The sequence below is a fragment of the Callithrix jacchus genome, chromosome 5, assembly GCF_049354715.1.
Source record: "Callithrix jacchus isolate 240 chromosome 5, calJac240_pri, whole genome shotgun sequence".
Classification (NCBI taxonomy): Eukaryota; Metazoa; Chordata; class Mammalia; order Primates; family Cebidae; genus Callithrix; species Callithrix jacchus.
In genome coordinates this window covers 10,111,226-10,135,463 of record NC_133506.1, presented here as the reverse complement: position 1 = coordinate 10,135,463, position 24,238 = coordinate 10,111,226, and the positions used below count along the sequence as shown (strand labels likewise).

At 41.4% G+C, this 24,238-nt stretch overlaps 1 protein-coding gene across 1 annotated transcript in view; it reads right to left on the bottom strand.

Moving 5' to 3' along the window:
* The window catches only part of TMC2 (transmembrane channel like 2), an 80,965-nt gene that overhangs the window by 40,433 nt on the left and 16,294 nt on the right, over positions 1-24,238 (bottom strand). The window contains exons 5-9 of the mRNA XM_078370944.1: positions 22,422-22,512; positions 15,527-15,608; positions 14,701-14,807; positions 5,543-5,641; positions 533-675 (exon numbers count right to left, since the gene is read on the bottom strand). Coding sequence (XP_078227070.1) covers positions 533-675; positions 5,543-5,641; positions 14,701-14,807; positions 15,527-15,608; positions 22,422-22,512 — 522 coding nt within the window. The remainder of the gene's footprint in view (positions 1-532; positions 676-5,542; positions 5,642-14,700; positions 14,808-15,526; positions 15,609-22,421; positions 22,513-24,238) is intronic.

The following is a 24,238-nucleotide window of genomic DNA, read 5'->3' as shown; positions in this document are numbered from 1 at the left end:
CCACATACATTTATTTAGTATAAGTTTATTGGTTATATCTTTCTGTATGTCAGGCTTGGTTCTCACACACAAGCTAGAGTTTGGAAGGCGAGAATTTTTCAGAAGAAGCTGAGCTTGGGAGCAAAGCAGCAATAGGCCTGACAAACCTCCAGCCCTACCTTATGCTACCAGGTACCATGTTCCCTCTCAAGTCACACTGGCCTTTGGCAGTTTGGGGGAACACACTAGGCTACTGGCTGCCTCAGGGCCTTTGCACATGCTCTTCTTTTGTTTAAAATCCTGCTCCCCAGAATATCAGCATGGCTGGTGTTCTTACCCTTATCTAATAGATTTTCTAGCCCATTTCCCTGAACAGCCCACATGACCTGGTTCATGTCTTTCATACCACAAATTACAATGTGCATATGCTTTTTGTGTTCATTTCCTTGTTTTCTCTCTAAATGCCCCTCCAGAAGGGAGGCATGCATAGAGTGCTCTGGGAGTGAGCCGTGGGTGTGAAGTCAAAGCCTGTGGATGAGACAGTCATACTTACGATCGAATAACAATCATCAGGCTGTAGCCGAACACGCTGACCCCCACCATAAAGTAAGCCATGGGCAGCCGGTACCTCAGCCACCCGATGGTCCTCTGGTTGTTGTAGTAGCCATAGAAGAGCGCAGAGTACTTGATATAGCCCTGGGGGACAGCAAAGCCAAACGCTCTGGGTTGGTAAGCTCAGAGCTGGTGGTCACCAGACACGCCCATTCTACCAGGGATCTCTTTCTTAGAGTCTTAACCAAGTCTAAGGGGTCGAAGGAAGAGTTCCCGATGTTCTTGTTCTTCCCTTCACCTCCTCTAGTGGCTCCAGGGCCCCTCCACGCCTCCACCTCTTTCTCTTCTTAATTCCCGCTATTTCTTCATTACATAGAGTGCATGGAGACAAGGGAGGGAGAGGAGAGTGTTACTAATATTTGGGACAAAATTAGGGATAGGGGATTAGGTGAGATGACTCACACCTGTATTCCCAGAGTTTGGGAGGCTGAGGTCAGCGGATCACTTGAGGCCAGGAGTTCAAGACCAATCTGGCCAACATGGTGAAACCCCATCTCTACTAAAAATACAAAAATTAGCCAGGTGTAGTGGTGGGCGCCTGTAATCCCAGTTACTCGGAAGGCTGAGGCAGGAGAATCGCCTGAACCCAGGAGGCAGAGGTTGCAGTGAGCTGAGACTGTGCCACTGCACTCGAGCCTGGGTGACAGAGTGAGACGCTGTCTCAAAAAAAAAAAAACAAAAAAACAGAAAAAAGAAAACCAAACCAAAATTAGGGATAGTGTGTATGTGTGTGTATGTGTGTGCATATGTATGTGTATATGCCTGTGTGTACGTGTGTGTGTGTTTGGTATTCCAAACCAAAATTAGGGATAGTGTGTATGTGCATGTATTTGTGTGTGTATGTCTGTGCATGTGTGTGTGTATGTCTGTGCATGTATGTGTGTATGTGTGTATGTCTGTGCATGTATGTGTGTATGTGTGTACGTGTGTGTATGTGCATGTATGTGTGTATGTCTGTGTATGTCTGTGCATGTATGTGTGTATGTATGTCTGTGCAGGTATGTGTGTGTGTGTATATGTGTGTGTATGTCTGTGCAGGTATGTGTGTATGTGTGTGTATGTGTGTGTGTATGTGTATGTCTGTGCATGTATGTGTGTATGTGTGTATGTGTATGTCTGTGCATGTATGTGTGTGTATGTGTGTGTATGTGTGTGTATGTCTGTGCATGTATGTGTGTATGCGTGTGTGTGCATGTATGTCTGTGTATGTCTGTGCATGTATGTGTGTGTGTATGTGTGTGTATGTCTGTGCAGGTATGTGTGTGTGTATATGTGTGTGTATGTCTGTGCATGTATGTGTGTATGTGTGTACGTGTGTGTTTGTGCATGTATGTGTGTATGCGTGTGTGTGCATGTATGTGTGTATGTCTGTGTATGTCTGTGCATGTATGTGTGTGTGTATGTCTGTGCAGGTATGTGTGTGTGTATATGTGTGTGTATGTCTGTGCAGGTATGTGTGTATGTGTGTGTATGTGTGTGTGTATGTGTATGTCTGTGCATGTATGTGTGTATGTCTGTGTGTATGTGTATGTCTGTGCATGTATGTGTGTATGTGTGTGTGTATGTGTGTGTATGTCTGTGCAGGTATGTGTATGTGTGTATATGTGTGTGTATGTCTGTGCAGGTATGTGTGTATGTGTATGTCTGTGCATGTATGTGTGTATGCGTGTGTGTGCATGTATATGTGTATGTCTGTGTATGTGCATGTATGTGTGTGTGTATGTGTGTGTATGTCTGTGCAGGTATGTGTATGTGTGTATATGTGTGTGTATGTCTGTGCAGGTATGTGTGTATGTGTATGTCTGTGCATGTATGTGTGTATGCGTGTGTGTGCATGTATATGTGTATGTCTGTGTATGTGCATGTATGTGTGTGTGTATGTGTGTGTATGTCTGTGCAGGTATGTGTGTGTGTGTATATGTGTGTGTATGTCTGTGCAGGTATGTGTGTATGTGTATGTCTGTGCATGTATGTGTGTATGTGTGTGTATGTCTGTGCATGTATGTGTGTGTATGTCTGTGCATGTATGTGTGTATGTGTGTGTGTGTGTGTATGTGTGTGTATGTCTGTGCATGCATGCACATGCACATATAGCTCCCAATTACTGTCCCCCACCCCAGGGACTTTATTTAACACTCCAGAAGTAGATAGCAGTCTATGAGCTTTTTCACTACTTCAGAACCTCTGAAGAAATTAGACGCAATAAGGCTAGCACTCTAACTTGAACTTTGAATTTTGTTTTGTTTTATTTTGGGATTTTATGTGCTATTGTCTTTAGGTATAATTAGTACATCTTAAGCTGTAATTAGTACAGTTTTTAGGTGTAATTATTTAGGAAAATATTAACTTAGATTGTTAACATTTTGTATATGTCTTTGTAAATAAAAAGTAAGGGATTGTTGAAAAAATTGGGTTTGTTTTTGATACAGAGGATGTTTCAACAGGGAATCATGGCATTAAAAAAAAAAAGGTGGGGGCCAGGTGCGGTGGCTCACACCTGTATTCCCAGCACTTTGGGAGGCCAAGGGAAGTGGATCACTTGAGGGTAGGAGTTTGAGACCAGCCTGGCCAACATGGTGAAACCCCATATCTACTAAAAATTTGCCAGGTGTGATGGCAGTAGCCTGTAATTTCAGCTATTCAGGAAGCTCAGGCAGGAGAATTGCTTTAACCTGGGAGGCGGAGGTTGCAGTGAACAGAGATCACACCTCCGCACTCCTCCAATCTGGGCAACGGAGGGAGACTGTCTCAAAAAAAAAAAAAAGAAAAGAAAAAAGAAGAATAAAGAAATCCTTAGTAGCAGTATAGTTGGGAAGCCCTGTGCCAAATAACTTTCTGAAGGGTCTCGATTCTGACTTTGAGAGTGAGGGATGGCAGCAGCAATGACTTGCTGTGGGCGGCACTACAACCGTGCCTCCCAGCCTTAGCAAGCCCTTGGAGCTGCGAACTAAGCCTCCCGAGAGGGTGTGAAGCTCACAAAGGAGGGAAGAGTGTTCCAGGCAAAAGGCCATAAGCAAAGGCAGAGAGGCAATGATGGTGTGGTGTGTGATGCATGCTGGGACTTCCCCAGAGCTCGGTGGCATTGGGCACTAAAGTGCGAGGTATTGGATGGACATGGAACTGGAGAGTAGGGAGCAGCGGGGTCAGGAACAGTTCTTTTGTAAGCCCAGTTAAGAACACTGACTTTTATTCCACCGGGAATGAGAATCAATGAAAATTTGAGGTAGGAGAGTGACAGGATCAGATTTGTATTTTATAAAGATCACTCCAGCAGCAAAAGGAATGGACATTTTAGGGGCCAAGCCAAAGCAGAGAGGAGAGGTAGATGATTCTGACAGTAGTTCCGGTAAAGTGAGGGCGTTATTCAAGGCAAAAGTAAAAGACATGGAAAAAAGCATTTTGCCTAATGATGGGATCCTATTTGGTTAATGCACTGTTTTTTCTTTTTCTTTTTCTTTCTTTCTTTCTTTCTTTTTTTTTTTTTGAGATGGAGTCTTGCTCTGTTGCCCGGTTGGAGTGCAGTGGCATGATCTTGGCTTATTACAACCTCCACCTCCTGGGTTCAACCAAATCTCCTGCCTCAGCCTCCCAAGTAGCTGGGAATACAGATGTGTATTTTTAGTAGAGAAAAGGTTTCACTATGTTAGCCAGGCTGGTCTCGAGCTCTTGACATCGTGATCTGCCTGCTTAGACCTCCCAAAGTGCTGGGATTACAGGCATGAGCCCCCACACCCAGTCAGCACTGGTTTTTCAATAATTAAGTCCACTGTTTCACACTTACACCTGTAATCTTTAGGCCTTACAATCACAAATGGAGGGGATTTGGTATGCTGGCAATAGCACCTTGAAATCTCAAAGGACGAAAAACTCCATGGCTTTTTCTTATGCAGCCCAGATATTCACTGATTTTCTTCCTTCTCAGATATCCATTGATTCCCATTCCCAAATGGAATAAAAGCCAATGTTCTTAATTGGTGATACGGTTTGGCTCTGTGTCACCACCCAAATCTCATCTCAAATTGTAATCCCCAGGTGTTGAGGGAGGGACCTGGTAGGAGGTGATTGGATTATGGGGGGTGGTTCACCCCATGCTGTTCTCATGACAGTGAGGGGGTTCTCTTGAGATCTGGTTGTTCTGAGAAGTGCCTGGCATTTCCCCTGAGTGCTCTCTCTCCTGCTGCCATGTAAGAAGTGCCTTACTTCCCTTTTACCTTTCACCATGATTGCAAATTTCCTGAGGCCTCCCCAGCCATGGGGAACTGTGAGCCAATTAAACCCCTTTATTTATAAATTACCCAGTCTCAGGTAGTAGTGTGAAAATGAAGTAATACAATTGGTTTTACAAAAGATTCAAGAAATATTTAGTAGGTAGGCTCAGATTTAGTGGTCAATTGGATAGCAGTGAGGGATGGCTGGTGAGGAATAGGGAGAAGTGTGGGATGACATTCAGCCTTTAGACGTGGATGACTGGATGAATGATGATTCCAATAAAGGAAATAGGGAAAAGAGATGTGGGTTTTGGCTGCATAGGTGTTGAATTTGAAGAGCAAGTGAGACATTCAGTTGATGATATCATGTGAAACTTGGGGGAAGCCTGGAGTGGAGATAGATCTGGGGTCTTAATGTAGGAATGAAGAAAGAAAACCATACTGTTTTTATAAGTATGTTTTATAAAGAAAAGCTTATAGAGAGCTGGCAGATGGAGAGGTGCAGTGGCCGCATGGAAAGCCCACATACATCAAGAGTGTGGCTGGAGAGAGCAGCCCATGAAGGAGACCCGGGAGGACTGTGCAGAGACATGGTTTGCAAGTTCATTTAGCTTAGTGCTGGGATCCTATTTTATTAAAGCAAGGGATTCTCAATAATTAGATGCACTATTTCATACTTATCCATGCAATCTTTAGGCTTCATAATCACAAATGGAAATTCATTGGCATGTTGACAATAGTACCTCAAAATCCCAAAGGACAGAAAAATCCATGGCCTTTTCTTCTTCAGCCCGAGGCACTGTCTTTCTGGGAATACTCCCATAGGGCATGCCCATCAGTACCTTGTGTAGGAACACAATGACACAAGTATGAGTGGAAGAAATACAAACACACAGAGACATTCATATACTGGGGTAAATTCTTTCTCAGAGTGGGACACACCTATTTTCTTCTTTCTTTCTTTATTACTTTTTATTTTTTGAGATGTTGTCACCCAGGCTGGGTTGCAATGGTGTGGTCTCAGCTCACTGCAACCTCCGCCTCCCAGGTTCGAGCCATTCTCCTGCCTCAGCCTCCTAAGTAGCTGGGATTATAGGTGTCTGCCACCATGTCTGGCTAATTTTCGTATTTTTAGTAGAGACAGGGTTTCACCATGTTTGCCAGGATGGTCTCCAACTCCTGACCTCAGGTGATTCATCTGCCTCGGCCTCTCAAAGTGCTGGGATTATAGGTGTGAACCACTGTGTCCAGTCCTATTTTCTTCTTTAAATGATATTGATCACTTTCCTGATTTTAAGAGTAACATACACTCATTGTAAAAAAATGTGAAAAAGCACAGAAGAGCTTTTTTTTTTTTTCCTGAGACAAGTTCTCACTCCATCACCTAGGCTGCAGTGCAGTGGCTCCATCTCAGCTCACTGCAACCTCTGCCTCCCTAGCTCAAGTGATCCTCCCTCCTCAGCCTCCTGAGTAGCTGGGACTACAGGTTTGCACCCCAATGCCCAGCCAAATTTTGTAATTTTAGTAGAGACAAGGTTTTGCCATGTTGCCCAGGCTGGTCTCAAATTCCTGGGCTCCAGTGATCCTACCACCTTGTCCTCTCAAAATGCTGGGATTACAGGTATGAGCCACTGTGCCCAGCCAGAAGAGCATTTTAAAAGTTGTCTGTCACCACCAAAACCCAAAGATAATGACTGTTAGATATTCACATATTTTCTTTCAGTTAATTCTGAGTTCTGTATATATTTTCATCTAGTTATTTAGCCTAATATTGTGACCAATTTCCTATATCATAAAGTATTTCCCCAAATGAAATGACTTCAAAAATATCTAATCAAAAATCTGTACAAGAAAATTACTTAACAAATCCCCTATTGTTGGACATTAGAGTATTTCTAATTCTGTGCATGTATATAATTCTGTTATTAATACCCTTATATATATGCCCTTATTCATATCCTTAATTGTAAAAACAATCAGAAATGGATTAAATTTATATATTGATTCAGGAAGGACTGACTTTTTAATGAGATTCAATTTTTCCTTCTAAGAATATATTATTCCATTTATTATCTTATTTTTGTCCAGTAATTCTTTATAGTGTTCCTCATAGAAATATTCTAATTTATTAAATATATTACTAGTTATTTTATAGATTTATTGCATTATGTCAAAATTTTAAATTCTATTTTAAAGTGGATACAGAGAATCAATGACATTTGTCTTTAAAATGACTCCAGTCATCTCAATATACTTGTTTATTAGATTCTAGTAGTTTTTGATAAAGTCATTGGAGTTTTTGGGGGGTTTACATTCAAACCTGCAAACCACAGTAACTCTGTATTTTTTTGTACAAAGTGTATAAGATGTTAATTTTCCTGACATTGCAATAGGTGGTAGAAATTAATATTGAAAAGTAGTGGGGATGGGGATATACCATGTTTCTTTTGATTTTTGTAGCACATGATTTAGTCTTTTCTCAGGATTTCATATAACACTACTTTGTTTCTTAATTTATAGGTTCATCATTTTTAGATAATTTCCTTTTGCTTCTTTGTTTTAAATTCACTTTCTTATTGGGGAATATGTTATACATAGAATAGTATAACATATATGTATAGTTGATCATAATAAAAAGGAAATTAACTACTATATATCCACTAGCTAGCTTAAGAAACAGGAAATCGGGCTGGATGCGGTGGCTCACGCCTGTAATCCCAGCACTTTGGGAGGCCTAGGCAGGTGGATCACGAGGTCAAAAGCTCGAGACCATCCTGGTCAACATGGTGAAACCCCGTCTCTATTAAAAATACAAAAAAAAAATTAGCTGGGCACGGTGGCGTGTTCTTGTAATCCCAGCTACTCAGGAGGCTGAGGCAGGAGAATTGCCTGAACCCAGGAGGCGGAGGTTGCAGTGAGCCGAGATCGCGCCATTGCATTCCAGCCTGGGTAACAAGAGTGAAACTCCGTCTCAAAAAAAAAAAAAAAAAAAAAAGAAACAGGAAATCTCCCAGCCTTTATAATATCCTGGATAAGCCTCTCCTGAATTATATCACTCTTCCATCCTAAGATGCAGCCCAGATACAGTACATTTTATGATAATAATTCCCCTGTTTTGTCTTATATTTTACTCATTTATTGTGTAGCTTTGCCTGTTGTTAAATGGAATTATACAAAAGTATTCTCCTATGAATTTCTTTTTCATACAACATTACACTTTTGAGATTATAGATATTGACAAGTGTAACTACAGTTCTCTAATTTTTACTGTTATGTAATATTATGTTGTATGGACATACTGTAATATATTTACACAGTCTACTCTTCATAGACATTTGGATTGTTTCCAGATTTTACTATTGCAAACACTACTGCCAACAAAAGGAGGGGAAGTTGCTTTGGACAAACTCTTTCACTGAGAACAACTGGACAAGTGGACAATCCTGACTTGTGCTGCCAAGATCCAGGAGATAAAGAAATTCTGGAGAAGTGATTGTGTATTGCTGTTCCCCATGAATAATTTGCTGATTTCAATCACAGCAGCTAAAAGACAAAGAAAGCATGCAGCAACTTTGGAATGTCAAAGGGCTGAAGAATGAAATGAAAGTGAAATTTAAGGACAAATAGGTTTGGGAGGCTAAGGTGGATTGCTTGAGCTCAGGAGTTCAAGACCAGCCTGGGCAACATGCTAAAACCCCATCTCCACTAAAAAAAAAAAAAAAAAAAAGGAAGATATCTGGAAAAAGCCCGGGCTTGGGAACATTTTACTCAGAAAGTAAAATTAAACACAAATATAGACCATCTTGGCTAGTTCTCCCACCAGAGGAATAAGTAAATCTCAATAATTATTCACAAACAATGCCTAGCACTCAGTCAAAAATAACTGGTTATAAGAGAAGACAAGACTTGACCAAAAACCAAAAGAAAAATTAAACAATAAAAACAGATTCACAGGAAGTCCAGATAAAGCAGTTGTCAGTTACAAGCTTTAAAATAAGTTTGATTAATATGCTTAAGGAATTAAGGGATGAGATGAATTATTTTGGTAGAGAACTGGAAACTATAAATATGATCAAATGGAAGTTACAGAACTGAAACATGCGATCATTGAAATTAAAAGCTCAGTGGACAGATTTAAGAACATATAGATCAGCTGAAAAGAGAATAGCTAAATTTTAATATGGGGTTAAAAAAGTCCAGACTTAACTATATATAGAAAAAGATGGAGAGTACTGAAAAGAACATAAGGCATACATGGAAATACAGACACAAGGCTTGCTGAGACAAGACACACACACACACACGCACACACACACATGCAAATGCACACACATATATGTAGTCCCAGAAGGAGAGAGAAGATGGAATGGCCCAGAAACAGTATTTAAAGGGATGATGGCAGAGAATTTTCCCAATGTGACAAAAAACAGTTTAAGATTTAACAAGTGCTACAGATCCAAAGCTGGATGTCTACTGCTTTGGATTTCTATCGCTGAGTAACAAATTACCACAAAGATGGCCTAAAGTAACATCCATTTATTAGCTCACAGTTCTGTAGGTCAGCAGTCTAGCGTGGTGTGGCTGGATTCTCTGCTCAGTGTCTCACCAGTTTGAAATCAAGGAGTCAGCAGGGGCTAAGGGTTTCATTTGGGGTCTGGAGTTCTCTTCCAAGCTCACTGATTGTTGGCAGAATTCATTTTCTTGTGCTTGTAGAACTGAGGTCCCTGTTTCTTTGCTGGTGGCATGTGGTTGCCACACTCAGCATCTCGAGGCCCCCCATTCCCCACGACTTGGTTCCCTCTATCTTTAAGCCAGCAGTGGTGTGTTCAGTCCTTCTCATGTTTTGGATATCTATGACTCTCTCTGCAACCAGCCAGAGAAAACTCTTAGCTTTTGAAGAGCTTATGTGATTAAATTAGGCTCACTCAAATAACCTCAGAGTGATATCTCATTCCCAGGCTCTGTCCATACTCAAAGCGGAGGGGATTATACAAGGTTGAGGGTCATTTAGGGTCATTCTTAGAATTCTGCCTACCACATATACAAAAAGCAACAAATCAACCATGACAACAAAAACTTCACTTGGGGAATTGGGGAGATTGGGAAATGTTAGTCAAAGGATACAAAAATTTCAGTTAGAAAGTATAAATTCAAGAGATCTACTGTACAACATGATGATTATAGTTAATAATAATCTATTGTATACTGGGAAATTGCTGTGAGAGTAGATTTTAAGTGTTGTCACCAAAAGCAATTGATAAGTACAGGTATATGAAGTGATGCATGTTAATTAGCTTGATATAACCATTTCCCAATGTATACACATTCCAAGACAGCATTTTGTGTACCATAAATAATATGTACAATTTATATTTGTCAATTAAAATAAATAAATTTTTAAAAATTCACATAAGCCTACCATAGGAAACTTTACACAAATTCTTCAAGTCAATAAAAAAAGGAAATATTTCCAAATCACTTTATGAGATCTCATATTGATCCCCAAACATTTTAAGAACACTGTAAGAAGGATATTTACAGTCCAGTCTTTCAAAAATAGGTGCAAAAGTTCTAGTTAAATACTCACAAATCCAAATCAGGTGACATATGAAAAAGATAATACGTAATGACCTAGTTGGGTTTATTCCAGGAATGCAATCCGGTTTAACATTTGAAAATAAATCGCTATAATTCACCACACAACAGTCTTAAATTTGTATTACCCAATAACATAGCATTGACATATACAAAACAAAAATAATAATTACAGTGAGAAAAAGACAATAGCAGGAGATTTAATTGATCTCACTCAGTAATAGATTATGTGGCTTTAAAATTAATAAGGTTATAGATAATTTATAGAATACAAGTAATATATTTGAACCATGCAAAAAAATAAACATTTAGGAAAATTAATCATATCTAAGCAAATAAAGTCCCAAGTGATGTCCCAGTTCCATGCTAAATATACACTACGATCACTATAAAATTATACTACAAACCAGTAAAAAAAAATGCTGCCAATTTTTCTATATATTAAAGTCTTGAAAATATATTCATAAATAACTTGTGGATTACCAGGAAATTAGAAACTACCTAAAAATAAATAATGGCAATGATATCAAAGTATATGGAATGTGGCTAAAATAGTATTGAGGGAAAACTTATAAATGAGTGTTGTGTTATTGATGTCATTTGGATGTTTGTCCCTTCCAAATCTCATGTTGAAATGTGATTCCCAACGTTGGAGGTGGGGCCTGGGGGGACATATTGGATCACGAGGGCAGATTCCTCATAAACGGCTTAGCACCATCCCTTTGGTGATAAGTGAGTTCTCACTCAGTTAGTTCAAGAGAGATATGGTTGTTTAAAAGTCTAGGACCTCCCCCAGTCACTCTCTTGCTCCTGCTCTCCCCAAGCAACGTGCTGGCTCCCCTTTGCCTTCCACCATGATTGTAAGCTTCCTGAGGCCCTCACCAGAAGCAGATGCTGGCACTATGCTTTCCGTACAGCCTACAGAACCACAAGCCAATTAAACCTCTTTTCTTTATAAATTACACAGCCTCAGGTATTTCTTCACAGCAACACAAGAATGGCCTAATACAGTTACAGACTTGCCATGGGTCAATAACTCCCTTGTGCCTCCCATTTTCTCCTGTTTGAACAAAGGCATATCTACAGCATTTATCTTATGCCTGTCCTACCATTTTATGTTTGTTGTGTTGATGCAGATAACATGTCTCTTTAGTCTCATGGTAAAGAGAACTGGACTCAGGAGTTGTATTTAAAGAGCTACTCGCATGGAGCCTTATCTGCACCTGAACTACTGATTTAGAGAATGAGAGTTTGGAATCTGGGCTGATGCTGTACCAGAATGAGATTTTTAGGGGCCTTTAGGAAGGGCAAGTGTATTTTGCATGTGGAAGGGATGTGAATCACCGAGGACCAGGGGATTGAATGTGGTAGGCAGCCTGGGGGATGGCTCACATGATTCCCTGCCTCTGGTATTTATTATTGTGCACAATAATACCCTCCCTTTGAGTGTGGGCTTGATTTAGTGACTCACTACTAAGGAATAAAATATGGCAGAAGTGATGGAATGTCATTTTTGAGATTAGGTTATAAAAAATGGTGGCTTCGGCCGGGCGCGGTGGCTCAAGCCTGTAATCCCAGCACTTTGGGAGGCCGAGGCGGGTGATCACGAGGTCGAGAGATCGAGACCAACCTGGTCAACATGGTGAAACCCCGTCTCTACTAAAAATACAAAAAATTAGCTGGGCATGGTGGTGCGTGCCTGTAATCCCGGCTACTCAGGAGGCTGAGGCAGGAGAATTGCCTGAACTCAGGAGGCGGAGGTTGCAGTGAGCCGAGATTGCGCCATTGCACTCCAGCCTGGGTAACAAGAGCAAAACTCCGTCTCAAAAAAAAAAAAAAAAAAAAAAAAAAAAAAAAATGGTGGCTTCTATGTGGGAAGCTTCTTCTTGCTGTATTTCCTTCTTGGATTCTCTCCTTCTGGGAGAAGAAAGCTGCCATCTTATGAGCATGCCTGTGAAAGAATTTATGTAGCAAGAAACTGATGTGTCTGGCCAATAGCCACTGAGTACCTGAGCCCTGGGAACAGCCACATGAGTAACGTTGGAAGCAGATCTTCTGAGGCCTCCCAGAAGCCATGTATGTAAGCTTGAAATCATATCTTCTGAGATCTGCCAATAGCCATGTGAGTGAGCTTGGAAGTGGATCTTCTCCAGTTCAGCCTCAAGATAACTGTAGCCTTGGATAAAACCTAGATTGTAGCCTGTGGGAGACCCCAAGCCAGAACCACTTCTGGATTCCTGACCCACAGGAATCATGAGATAATAAATAGTTGTTATATTCAGCAAAAAATTAGGGAATAACTTGTTACACAGCAATAGAAAATAAATACAAACCCCAAGAAATTAGAAGGAAATAGATGATACATATATGAGTAGAAATTAGTAATATAAAAATAAAGATATATAACAAAAAGACTTGAATGTGAGTATTTATAGTAGAGTTATTCATAATAGCTTCCCAACAGAAACAACTGAGTCCAAGAACTGGTGAGTGGATAACAAACTATGATATACCCATACGATGGCATATTACAATTCCATTGTAATTTTCATTCCATTCCATTCCAGCAATAAAGGAACAAATTATTGATAAAACTACATGAATAAATTTCAAAGACATTGTACCAACTGAAAGAAGTTAAGACACAAAAAACACGACATGCGACATATTTCTACTTATATGATATTCCGAAAAGGGCAAAACTTCAGGAACAGAAATCAGAAATCAATCACTGGTTGTCAAGGGATGGGAGCTGGGAGAGGAGGTTGCTTGCAAAGAGGGTACTAGAGAAATTTAGGGGCGATGAAAATGTTCTATATTTTAGTTGTGGGGTGGTTACCTGATTATACATTTGTCAAAAGTCCTTGAACTGTATACCTAAAAAGAGTAAATTTTACTTTATTTAAATTGTGCCCCCACAAGACTGAATTAAAAAAATATCAGAGAGAATCAGCAAAGCCAAAAGTTTTTTCTTGAACAAAATAACTAAAAAAGAAAAACCTTTGCTGTCAATGAGACAAAAAATTATACTGTAATACAAAATGGGATACATCTTTAGATACACTGTGATTTTAGAAAATAAGAAATGACTGCATTTAAGTCAATAAATTTTAAAATGTAAGTTGAAATGGAAAGTTCAGGACAGTGAGTGTTATGTAGGTAATAAAATTGGGGAAAGTTAATTAGAGGACTTCAGTGTACGTGTAATATTTTATTTTTTAGGCACACTGATGAACAAGTAGGCTCATTCATTACATCTTTTCATATGTCTAAAATAACTTAATAGTTATTTTTAAAGGGAAGTATCATATGAGGTTTTTAGACTAAATGCTTGCTATGTAAACCTAGAGCACAGCTTACTTGAAGACTTTATAGGACAGGGTGTGGTGGCTCACGGCTGTAATCCCAACACTTTGGGAGGCCAAGGCGGGCAGATCCCTTGAGGTCAGGAGTTCAAGACCACCCTTGACAGCCTGGCCAACATGGTGAAACCCCATCTTTACTAAAAATGCAAAAATTATCCAGGCATGGTGGGTGCCTGTAATCACAGCCTCCCAAAATGTTGGGATTACAGGCATAAGCTGCTGCACCTGGCCCCAGATATAATCTTATTATGGATATAAATAGATCCTTATCTACAGATGATTAATTAAGAAACAAAAAAGGGGTAATAAGCAATCAGTGCAAAGTCACACAATAAGTTCATTGTGAATTGGATCCCAGGTCCCCAGAATGATAGCCTGCGGTCTTTTCCAAGGAGCCTGCGGCTCACTAAGCACTGAGCACAGCAACTGCTGCAATTGCCACAGTCCTCACTGAAATACTTGGTGCTGGTGCTGGGTACACAAGCGGGTTTACGTCAACAGCTTTCAGAGGAACGATATGTCTGCATTTGGTATTTTCTTCCTCATAGATGTATTAATTTTGGGGGTTAAAAAAAACTCATTGAAGCATTAGTTTTCCACTGATCTTAAGGTACAAGGAGAAGTAGAAAAATATAAGATTCTCCTATTAAGTAACAGAAGTATTTTGGTTCCATTCTTTGTACTAAACCATCTGAGCAATTGATGTGAGTACACTAGGTCATAGATTGGTGCAAAAGCAATTGCGATTTTTGCCATTACTTTTAATTTCATAAATTTACTTTTAATGGCAGTTATTTATAAATTACTTTTAATGGCAAAATCCACAATCACTTTTGCATTTTAAATAACTAATTCTTTGTAAAACAGGAAGTGTTGGTTGATAACTGACGGTGGTCATAAGCCTCAACTGTATCCAAAGATTTAGGAAGTTGTTTTCTTACCTCCGGGATTATGACTAGACCAAATATTAAACCAAAAAGAACGAGGTTAACACCATACATCCATCGGAGAAAGATGAAATATGATGCCACGGAAGAACCAAAGTGACCTAGAGAGAGAAAACACGGTGGGTGTTAAGTGCTGTAGAAGGAAAAAAATATACACTATTGAGCACTTTATGTGTGTGACGGATTCAGTTTAACCTCAGTCTGTTGAATGACATCTGTCTCCCTTTCTTTTTCTAGATAAATAACCCGAGGCTCTTTGGGTTAACTTACCTGCCTAAGCTCCCACAGTCCAAAAGTGAAGAAGCAGAACTTAAATCTCGGTCAGGGCTGGGTGTGGTGGCTCATGCCTGTAATTCTAGCATTTTGGGAGGCCAAGGTGGATGGATCACTTGAGGTCAAGAGTTCGAGACCAGCCTGGTCAACATAGTGAAACCTCTTCTCTACTAAAAATAATAATAATAATAAAATAGCCAAGTGTGGTGGTACACACCTGTAATCCCAGCTACTCAGGAGGCTGAGGCAGGAGAATCACTTGAACCTGGGAGGCAGAGGCTGCAGTGAGCCGAGATCATGCCATTGCACTCCAGCCTGGGCAACAGAGCAAGACTCTGTCTCAAAAAATAAAAAATAAAAATAAAAATAAAATAAAAAATAAAAATAAAAAGACCAGAACTTGGTCTGACTAGTTCAAAACCCATTCTTTTTTCCTAATACAGCAGAACCAATGAACTAATCTATTTAGAGGGCCAAGGAAACAATTCAAACTCTTGGGAACTCTTTAGGAAACCAATTAAAAAATCAGTGACACCAGCATACTCACTTTCAATGTCCTTGATCTTCATTTCCCAGGGGATACACTGAGTCTTGAAATTATCAAAGTCTCTCTTAAATTTGACCCATTTCTGAAATAAAAGAGGTAAAACTCTAAGTTCATTAACATATCGAGCTGGGGCACAAAGGAGCATGATGAGCGGCACAAGGAGGCTGGCAGGTCAGCATGAGTCAGTGCGGGTAAGGCTGCTGTCTTGTAGCCCCCAGCTCCTGCTGTCCTTGAGCCCAGTTTGCCAGAGGCAGGTGTTCAAACCTTCACTTCCCCAAGGTCAGGTGTGGAGTGAGAGACAAGCCAGGGCCACCCCTTACTGTGCTGATAACATTTCCGGTTTGGACAGCGTATAGATAAAGTGGGAAATTCTCTGGACGATTTCTGTGTTGGAGGGTCCAACTGAGTTAGCAACCTCTGATATGACCTTCTTCATCTTAAAACAAAAGTTCAAAGGAAAAAGGAAATCTGGCAACTCTCAGACCCACATCCAGCAGACAGCCAAGTGCCTCTGTCTGATAGGAATTGTCACAAAATTGCAAGGGTGGTGCAACTGATAAGGAGATGTCAACCCATGGTGGCCCATTCTTCTCCTGGCAACAGCCTCGCTTTTCTGAAAGGAGTCAAAAAGGCATGTTGCCCCCTCCTGTGGTCCGTTCCCAACTCCGACACCCAGACTTTGTACCAAACAGAAATCTGATCAGCCGTCTTTCTATGGCTGGCTGTTTTGTCAACTTTTGGAGGGGCTGCTCTCCACCAACTGCACACTCTGGAAACAAATCGATTTGGAATAAAACAAATACTCATAGAAGGCTGAGGTAGAAATGCTCGTAAAAAGGATAAGAGGTAGTAGAGAGCAGATCCTAAGATCAGTTCCCATTATTATTGTTATTTTGAGACGGAGTCTCACTCTGTCTCGTAAGCTGGAGTGCAGTGGAGCAATCTTGGCTACTGCAACCTCTGCCTCCAGGGTTCAAGCGATTCTCCTGCCTCAGCCTCCTGAGTAGCTGGGACTACAAGAGCACGCCATCACGCCTGGCTAATTTTTGTATTTTTAATAGAGATGGGGTTTCACCATGTTGGCCAGGCTGGCCTTGAGCTGCTGACCTCAGGTGATCCACCCACCTCGACCTCCCAGAGTGCTGGATTACAGGCATGAGCCACCACGTCTGGCCCAAATTTTGTATTTTCAGTAGAGACAGGATTTCCCCTTGTTGGCCAGGCTGGTCTCGAACTGACCTTAAGTGATCTACCTGCCTTGACCTCCCAAAGTGCTGGGATTACAGGCATGAGCCACTGTGTCTGGCCCAGTTCCTACTATTAAAAGATCTCCTCAGAACTTGTTCATGAAGGAAATGAGATTTTCCCCTGTAAAGCCACTAAAGTCAACACCTGAGAAAAGAAGGGGCAAAAACTAAAATCACTGAAGGAGAAAAGGGAAATATTTCTGTTTTCAGACAAGGCCTCACTCTGTTGCCCAGGGCATGAGTGCAGTGGCACAAACATGGCTCACTGCAGCCTTGATCTCCTGGGCTCAGGTGATCTTCCTGCCCCAGCCTCTTAAGCAGCCACCACATTCGGCTAATTTTTTTTTTTTTTTTGTAGAGACAGACTCTTACCATGTGGCCCAGGCTGGTCTCAAACTCCTGGGCTCAAGTGGTCCTCCTGCCTTCAGCCTCCCAAAGTGTTGGGATTTCAGGTGTGAGCCACCACGTCCATTAAAAAGGGAAAAATTTTGTGAAGGAATCAGACAGGCTTCCAGACCTGGTTTTCCGGATATGGTTTGACCATCTCCTGATTGAATGATTGTATAATGAAGGGAACCAGCTGTCAGAAGAGGAAGATAGTCACAGATGCAAAAGAGAAGAGAAACCCATGAGGAAAGACTGGTTGATAACAGTGGCAAAGATATGGGGAATATGGGGATTGGAAGATGACAGACACTGGACAGCCCAGTCTCATTGCTTCATCCACCCTCCCTAGCTCTGATTCTGTGTTCAAAGATATTCTTTGGGCCACCATGGGCATGGTGCCTCAGGCCTGTAATCCCAGCACTTTGGGAGGCCGAGGTGGGTGGATCACTTGAGATCATGAGTTTGAAACCAACCTGGCCAACATAGTGAAACCCTGTCTGTACTAAAAATAAATACAGGCTGGGGGCAGTGGCTCACACCTGTAATCACAGCACTTTGGGAGGCTGAGGTGGATGGATCACCTGAGGGCAGGAGTTAGAGACCAGCCTGGCCAATATGGTGAAACCCTGTCTCTATTAAGAATACAATAATTAGCTGGGTGGGGTGGCAGGTGCCTGTAATCCCAGCTACTCAGGAGGCTGTGGGAGGGGAATCACTTGACCCAGGAGGTGGAGGTTGCAGTGAGCCAAGATTGCGTCACTGCACTCCATCCAGCCTGGGCAACAGAGCGAGACTCTGTCTCAAAAAAATAACAAATAAAAAATAAAATCCCCAAACCCCAAAATACTCTTTGCCTATTTGGCTTCCTATGTAGGTCTACCTATAAAGAAAGCATTTGCCTCAAGTATTTTGGTTTCTATGGCAGTGACTTTCATTGCAAATTTATAGATAGGAATTGGTATGATGGTTTAGCTCCCCATATAACTGAGCTATCAAAAATAAAAGGCACGGCTGCTGTGGACTTCTGATTTTCCATCTTGCATCAGTTATTTCTTCTCATAAGTTAATAATCCAGCATCTGGTTTCATGTAGCAGCCTCATAAGCTTTATTAATGCCAGTCCTCCCCTGAGAGATGGATCCTTTGTCAGGGTGCTGATAAAATCAGTATAAAATAGAGGCTTGCAAGGCTGAGGACCAGCAGGGGTCCTGCCGGTCGGTTCCTTGGCAACCACCTAATAGCTCCTCAAGGCTGTGGGTATCTCGGACTGAAAAGTGAGGCCCCGGATCTGGAGCAGAGGGAGAGAGGGCCTGGGAGATGCTCCTGTACTGATTCTCTTATCCTTTATTGGTTGACAGAGTCAGAAAACTGGGCTGGGGCATGGGCAGAAGATTCCAAGCCTCCTTCTCAGGGCTGTGTGTGGTGGTGGTCGTTGCTGGTCCTAGGATGGGTTATTTGTCGTTATGCTGTCTTGCTCTCCAGCTATATATAGGAAAAAACTTTCAAGTCATGGTGGAGCAAGACACAGGAAAGCTACATGTCCTGTCAATAAAATCAGGATCTGGGTAGCTAATGTGAAAGTAACAAGTGACACCTGGAAAATATTATTGCAGAACAGGGAAAAAGGAATGCCATTGTTTGATATTTGTGGAAAACGTTTCCTCCAAGATATAACATAATGTCTAGAAATCAGTTCAGTATTCTTAATAGGATGCAAGAAGTATGGCTTCTAAAGTAAAGGATACTAATTTAAAAAGAATATAGATGAGATACGGAAGGATTACAAGGAAGCTAAGAGGTTAGTAATTGAATGAAAAGAAACATTAGACAAAATAAAGACTATAATTGACCCAGAGGAAAATGGATCCAGTGATATTGAGAATAGACCCGATAAATTTCTGAGATTGTAAAGAGAAAGAAGCAAAGAGCTAAAAATTATGTGGAAAAGTAAATATGGAGGATGGAGAGCGGGAAGCAGGCAGCTATCCTTTCCTATACGGGAAGCTAGGGCTATGTGAACAGAAACACGGCTGAACAGAATCATTTATCAGAGATGTACGTGTCTAGAGATCTGCTGCAAACATGATGTTTATGGTTAACAATACGGTATTGTGTACTTAGTTAGAAAGGTTCTTATTACAATAAAAAACAGTGAATACAAATTAAAGGAAGAATAATAACCTGTTTTTTACCCATTAGATTAGCACAAAGTAAAATGGACAATAACATTCATAACTAGTGAGGATAAGTCATTCTCTTTGTTCCCTTGAGTATGATTTGCTACAAATTGGGAGAAATAGTTTGAAAAATGTGTAGTAAAATTTAAATATTCACACTTGTGAATTAGCAGTACTATTTGAGTGACTGTCCTGTTGTAATTAAAAAAACACATGGATCCAAGATAAATGTATAAAAGGTGTTTGTTGAAGCACTGTTTGTCACAGTAAAAATCTAGAAAAAAAAATATACTTGAAGAACACATTCCTTGTTGGAAAAAACAAGATGTGAGTGTGCAGTTGGTAAGTGGTGGATAGTCTCTAAACAAAATTAATAAAATGACCCATAGAGAGTTCTCTGGCAAGCATAACTGAAAAAGAGGAAAAATAATATTAGAAATAAGAAAGATTCAGGCTGGGCACAGTGGCTTATGCCTGTAATCCCAGCATCTTGAGAGGCTGAGGAGGGAGGATCACCCAAGGCCAGGAGTTCAAGACCAGCCTGGCCAACATGGGTGAAACCCCATCTCTACTAAAAACACAAAAATTAGCCGGGTGTGGTGGTGCATGCCTGTAACCTCAGCTACTTGGGAGGCTGAGACAGGAGAATCACTTGAACCCAGGAGGCAGAGGTTGCAGTGAGCTGAGATCACGCCATTGCACTCCAGCCTGGGTAACAGAGCAAAAAAAAAAAAAAAAAAATTCAAACCAAACCCAAAATATATAAAAAATAATTACAAAAATTATTGGGCTACCATATGTGACTTTCTATTAACACGTAAGAAAATGTTAATGAAATGATCAAGTTTCAGGAAGAATATGAATTATCAAAATAGTCCCAAGAAAAAGTTAAAACTTAAGTACAGCAACAAACTGAATACTTGAAAAAAATTCAAGGTATTCTATAAAAATGGCTCTGATCTCTACCATTGTAAGGGTATCATCTTGAAAATTAACAAAACGTGTATTGTAATGCTCCAAAAACTGATCGACAACATAAAGAGGAGGTAATGCTATTCATTTAAAATGATAAAGCAAGTGCAGCCCCAATGTTAAAATATTCCAAGATATTCACATGCACACACTCGTGTACAAACACACACGAATTCAATCTTAGGAAAATGTATGTAAAGATCATAAATAAAATATTGGAAACCCAAATGCATCTGTGGAGTTAAAAGTAATGTACCATGACTGAGGGTATCCCAGAAATTTAAAAAAATGTAATAACATAAACTAAAAGGTGTTTAATAAAATCTAATTATTTTCAATGAAATGGAAGTCTTACTAAACAATAACTAGACAAAAATTTTTTTTTTTATTTGAGACTAAATCTCGCTTCGTCACCTAGGCTGGAGTGCAGTGGAGTGATCTTGGCTCACTGCAACCTCCAGTTCCTGGGTTCAAGTGATTCTCCTGCCCCAGCCTCCTGAGTAGCTGGGATTACAGGCGCACACCACCATGCCCGGCTAATTTTTGTATTTTTAGTAGAGACAGGGTTTCACCATGGTGATCAAGCTGGTCTCGAACTCCTGACTTGTGATCTACCTGCCTGAGCCTCCCAAAGTGCTGGGATTACAGGCATGAGTCATGGCGCCGGCTGACAATAAGTTTTTATGGTTACGAAGAAAATCTATTTCAAGCCAACAACTCCCATCAACTCCATGTGAAAGTCATTGGAGTTATTCTCATTAAAGTGATGATATGATCACCATTATCAACTGACACTGTTCTAGGGTGACTAGCCCACATTTCAGGGTAGGCGCTTAGGAGAACCCGACGAGAACATCTTTATGTACATCATCAGATGAAAAAGATTAGAATTAATAAGAGAGTACCATAAGAGAACCAGATAAAAAATGAGCACAGGAATTTGTAGCTTTCTTACATACTACCAATAACTAGTTAGTAAATAGTTGAAAAATGATCCCATTTGCAAAAGCAACTAGGCTATTAACTATGTAGAAATAAAACATGGAAAAGATCTATAGGGAGAAAATGACAAACTTTGCTTAAGAATATAATATAGGCTTGAGAAATATATGGTATTCTGGATGTGAAGACTAAATATTGTATATACAAGGAAGTCCCAAGTTAACGACAGGATTAAAAGAAATTCCAACCAAAATGTCAATACACTATAGTGGAACTTGGCAAACTGATTTTTTAAATGCATGTAGAAACATAGACAAGACAGCCAAGAAACTTTTTTAAAAAACAAAGGTTTAGCAGGGTGTGGTGGGGTGCACCTGTAGTCCTAGCTCCTCAGAGCCTGAGGCTGAGGCTGGAGGATCTCTTGAGCCAAGGAGTTCAAGGCTGCCACTAAGGCTGGATTGGTGACGCTGTGCTCCAGCCTTAGTGGCAGAGTAAGACTCTGTCTCTAAAAACAAACAAACAAAAAAACCAAAAGTAAAAAGGGGAACCTAGAACTACGAGGCATCAGAATTGAGTTGAGATAGTGACGTCAAATGATGGTTCAGTACAAAAGCCTCCGTACAAGAATTAAGTGAAGGAGAATGGTAGTTTTCAAATCCATGGGCAAAGGAAGGATACTTCAGTAAGTCTCACATTAAATATCCAACATGAAACACTACCCTAACTTCAAGCAGATGCCCAGATTATGATACAACTCAACAAAACAGAGCTGCCCCCTCATCCCTCTGGGGACATAGCTGTTTGTCAACCATGTGACCCTGATCACACCACAGCCCTTCTGGGTCTCCACCAACTCAACCTATCCTGATTTGGGGTTTGGAAAATAAAATCGCAGTGGTTTTCATATCATTAGTTCTCCAAGTGTATTCGACGGAGAGAAAACAAGTCTCAAATGTGTTGAAGCCCTCACAGTACAACTGGAGAAATTGGCAGGCTATGTATGATTGCTTTCCATTTGTAGGTGGATCAGAATGGTCAGGTGGTCCTCACAGCCAGGATTCTGGGGGCAGCTGGACACAAATGGTGAAACTGGGCAGGTGCCTGAGTTGGTCCCCAGACTCCAAAACTGAGCAAGCTCTCCCCACAGATTTGCTGCCTCTACCCCACACACCTTGGCCATCAGCATCTTGCAGGCATATAGTCGCTTGCCTTTCCCCTTTCCCAAGGCACCTTCATACTTCTCCACAAATTCCTGGGCCTCCCTGCTTAGAAAAAAAAAAAAAAAAGCAGGAATTCAGTTATCACCTAACCAAAGGAAATCTGAACTATGAAGGCTCAAACACATGTGGCAGAGGCACCAGCTTGGGTGGAGACTCAGAAGCTGGAGAGCCTTAAACCTGAGACTGGGATAAGGAGACTTGTGGGAGGAAAGATGCTAGGAAGAGGCAAGGAGGGAGGCCCAGGGGGAGGAGACCCACTGTTTGCTGGGGAGACCCACTCCAGTGAGAGAGGCCTGGGTCTCCTCCGCTTCTCAGGCCTTAGCCTCTGCCCACCCTGCCAGCCCCAGGAACTCTGCCCCTCAGAGGCAGGGAGGAGATGTCATAATTCTCCTCTGGCAGCTGAGGGCCATGGTCCCTGAGACTTCCAGCCAGCTGGAGATCTCATTTCCATAGTCATCAGGGTTGCACTTTTTCCACTGTTAATAAAAGATGTGTTCTGGTGACACCTGAGTGGGAGTGAGGTTCTGTTAGAATGACAGGTGGCTGTTCTGTCCTGCTGGCAGAAGGAGACCAGCTTGGGGGCGGGGGCAGGGAGAAAGGATTTGAAAAGAGGAGGCTGCGAAGGAAGACAGCCCAGAGCTGAGCCTGTCTTCCACACTATCGCCACCCAAGACATGGGACTATTTAAAAACAATTTTTTTTTTTTTTTTTTTTTTGAGACAGAGTTTTGCTCTATCGCCAGGCACCAGGCTGGAGTGCAGTGGCGCGATCTCGGCTCACTGCAACCTCCACCTCCCGGGTTTAAGCAATTCTCCTTCTCCAGCCTCCCATGTACCTGGGACTACAGGCATGTGCCACCATGCCCAGCTAATTTTTGTATTCTAGTAGAGACAGGGTTTCACCATGTTGGCTAGGAAGGTCTCGATCTCTTGACCTAGTGACCCACCCTCCTTGGCCTCCCAAAGTGCTGGAATCATAGGTGTAAGCCACCGTGCTGGGCCAGGACTATTTAAATTTTTTTAATTACTTTTTTTTTTTTGAGATGAAGTTTTACTCTGTTGCCCAGGCTGGAGTGAAATGGTGCAATCTCGGCTCACTGCAACCTCTGTTGCCTGGGTTCAAGCAATTCTCCTCTTTCAGCCTCCTGAGTAGCTGAGATTACAGGCATCCACTACCATGCCTGGCTAATTTTCCATTTTTTACTAGAGATGGGGTTTCTCCATGTTGGTCAGGCTGGTCTCGAACTCCTAACCTCATGTGATCCACCCACCTTGGCCTCCCAAAGTGCTGGGATTATAGGCATGAGCCACTGCACCTGGCCTACTGTTATTTCATTATTTAATTGACAAATGGGCCAGGTGTGGTGGCTTATGCCTGTAATCCCAATCCCTGGGGAAACTGAGGTGGGAGGATCACTTGAGTATAGGAGTTCAAGATCAGCCTGGGCAACATAGCAAGACCCTGTCTCCATAAAATATTGAAAAATCAGTCAGGTGTGATGGCATATGCCTGTATTCCCAACTACTGGAAAGGTTGTGGCAGGAGGATCACTTGAGCCCAGGAATTCAAGGCCACAGGGAGCTACCATGGCAGACTGCACTCCAGTGTGGGCAACAGAGCAAGACCCTGTCTCAAAAAAATTGTGGCCGGGTATGGTGGCTCATGCCTGTAATCCCAGCACTTTGAAAGGCTGAGGCGGGTGGATCATGAGGTTGGGAGTTCAACACCAGCCTGGCCAAGATGGTGAAACCTTGTCTCTACTAAAAAT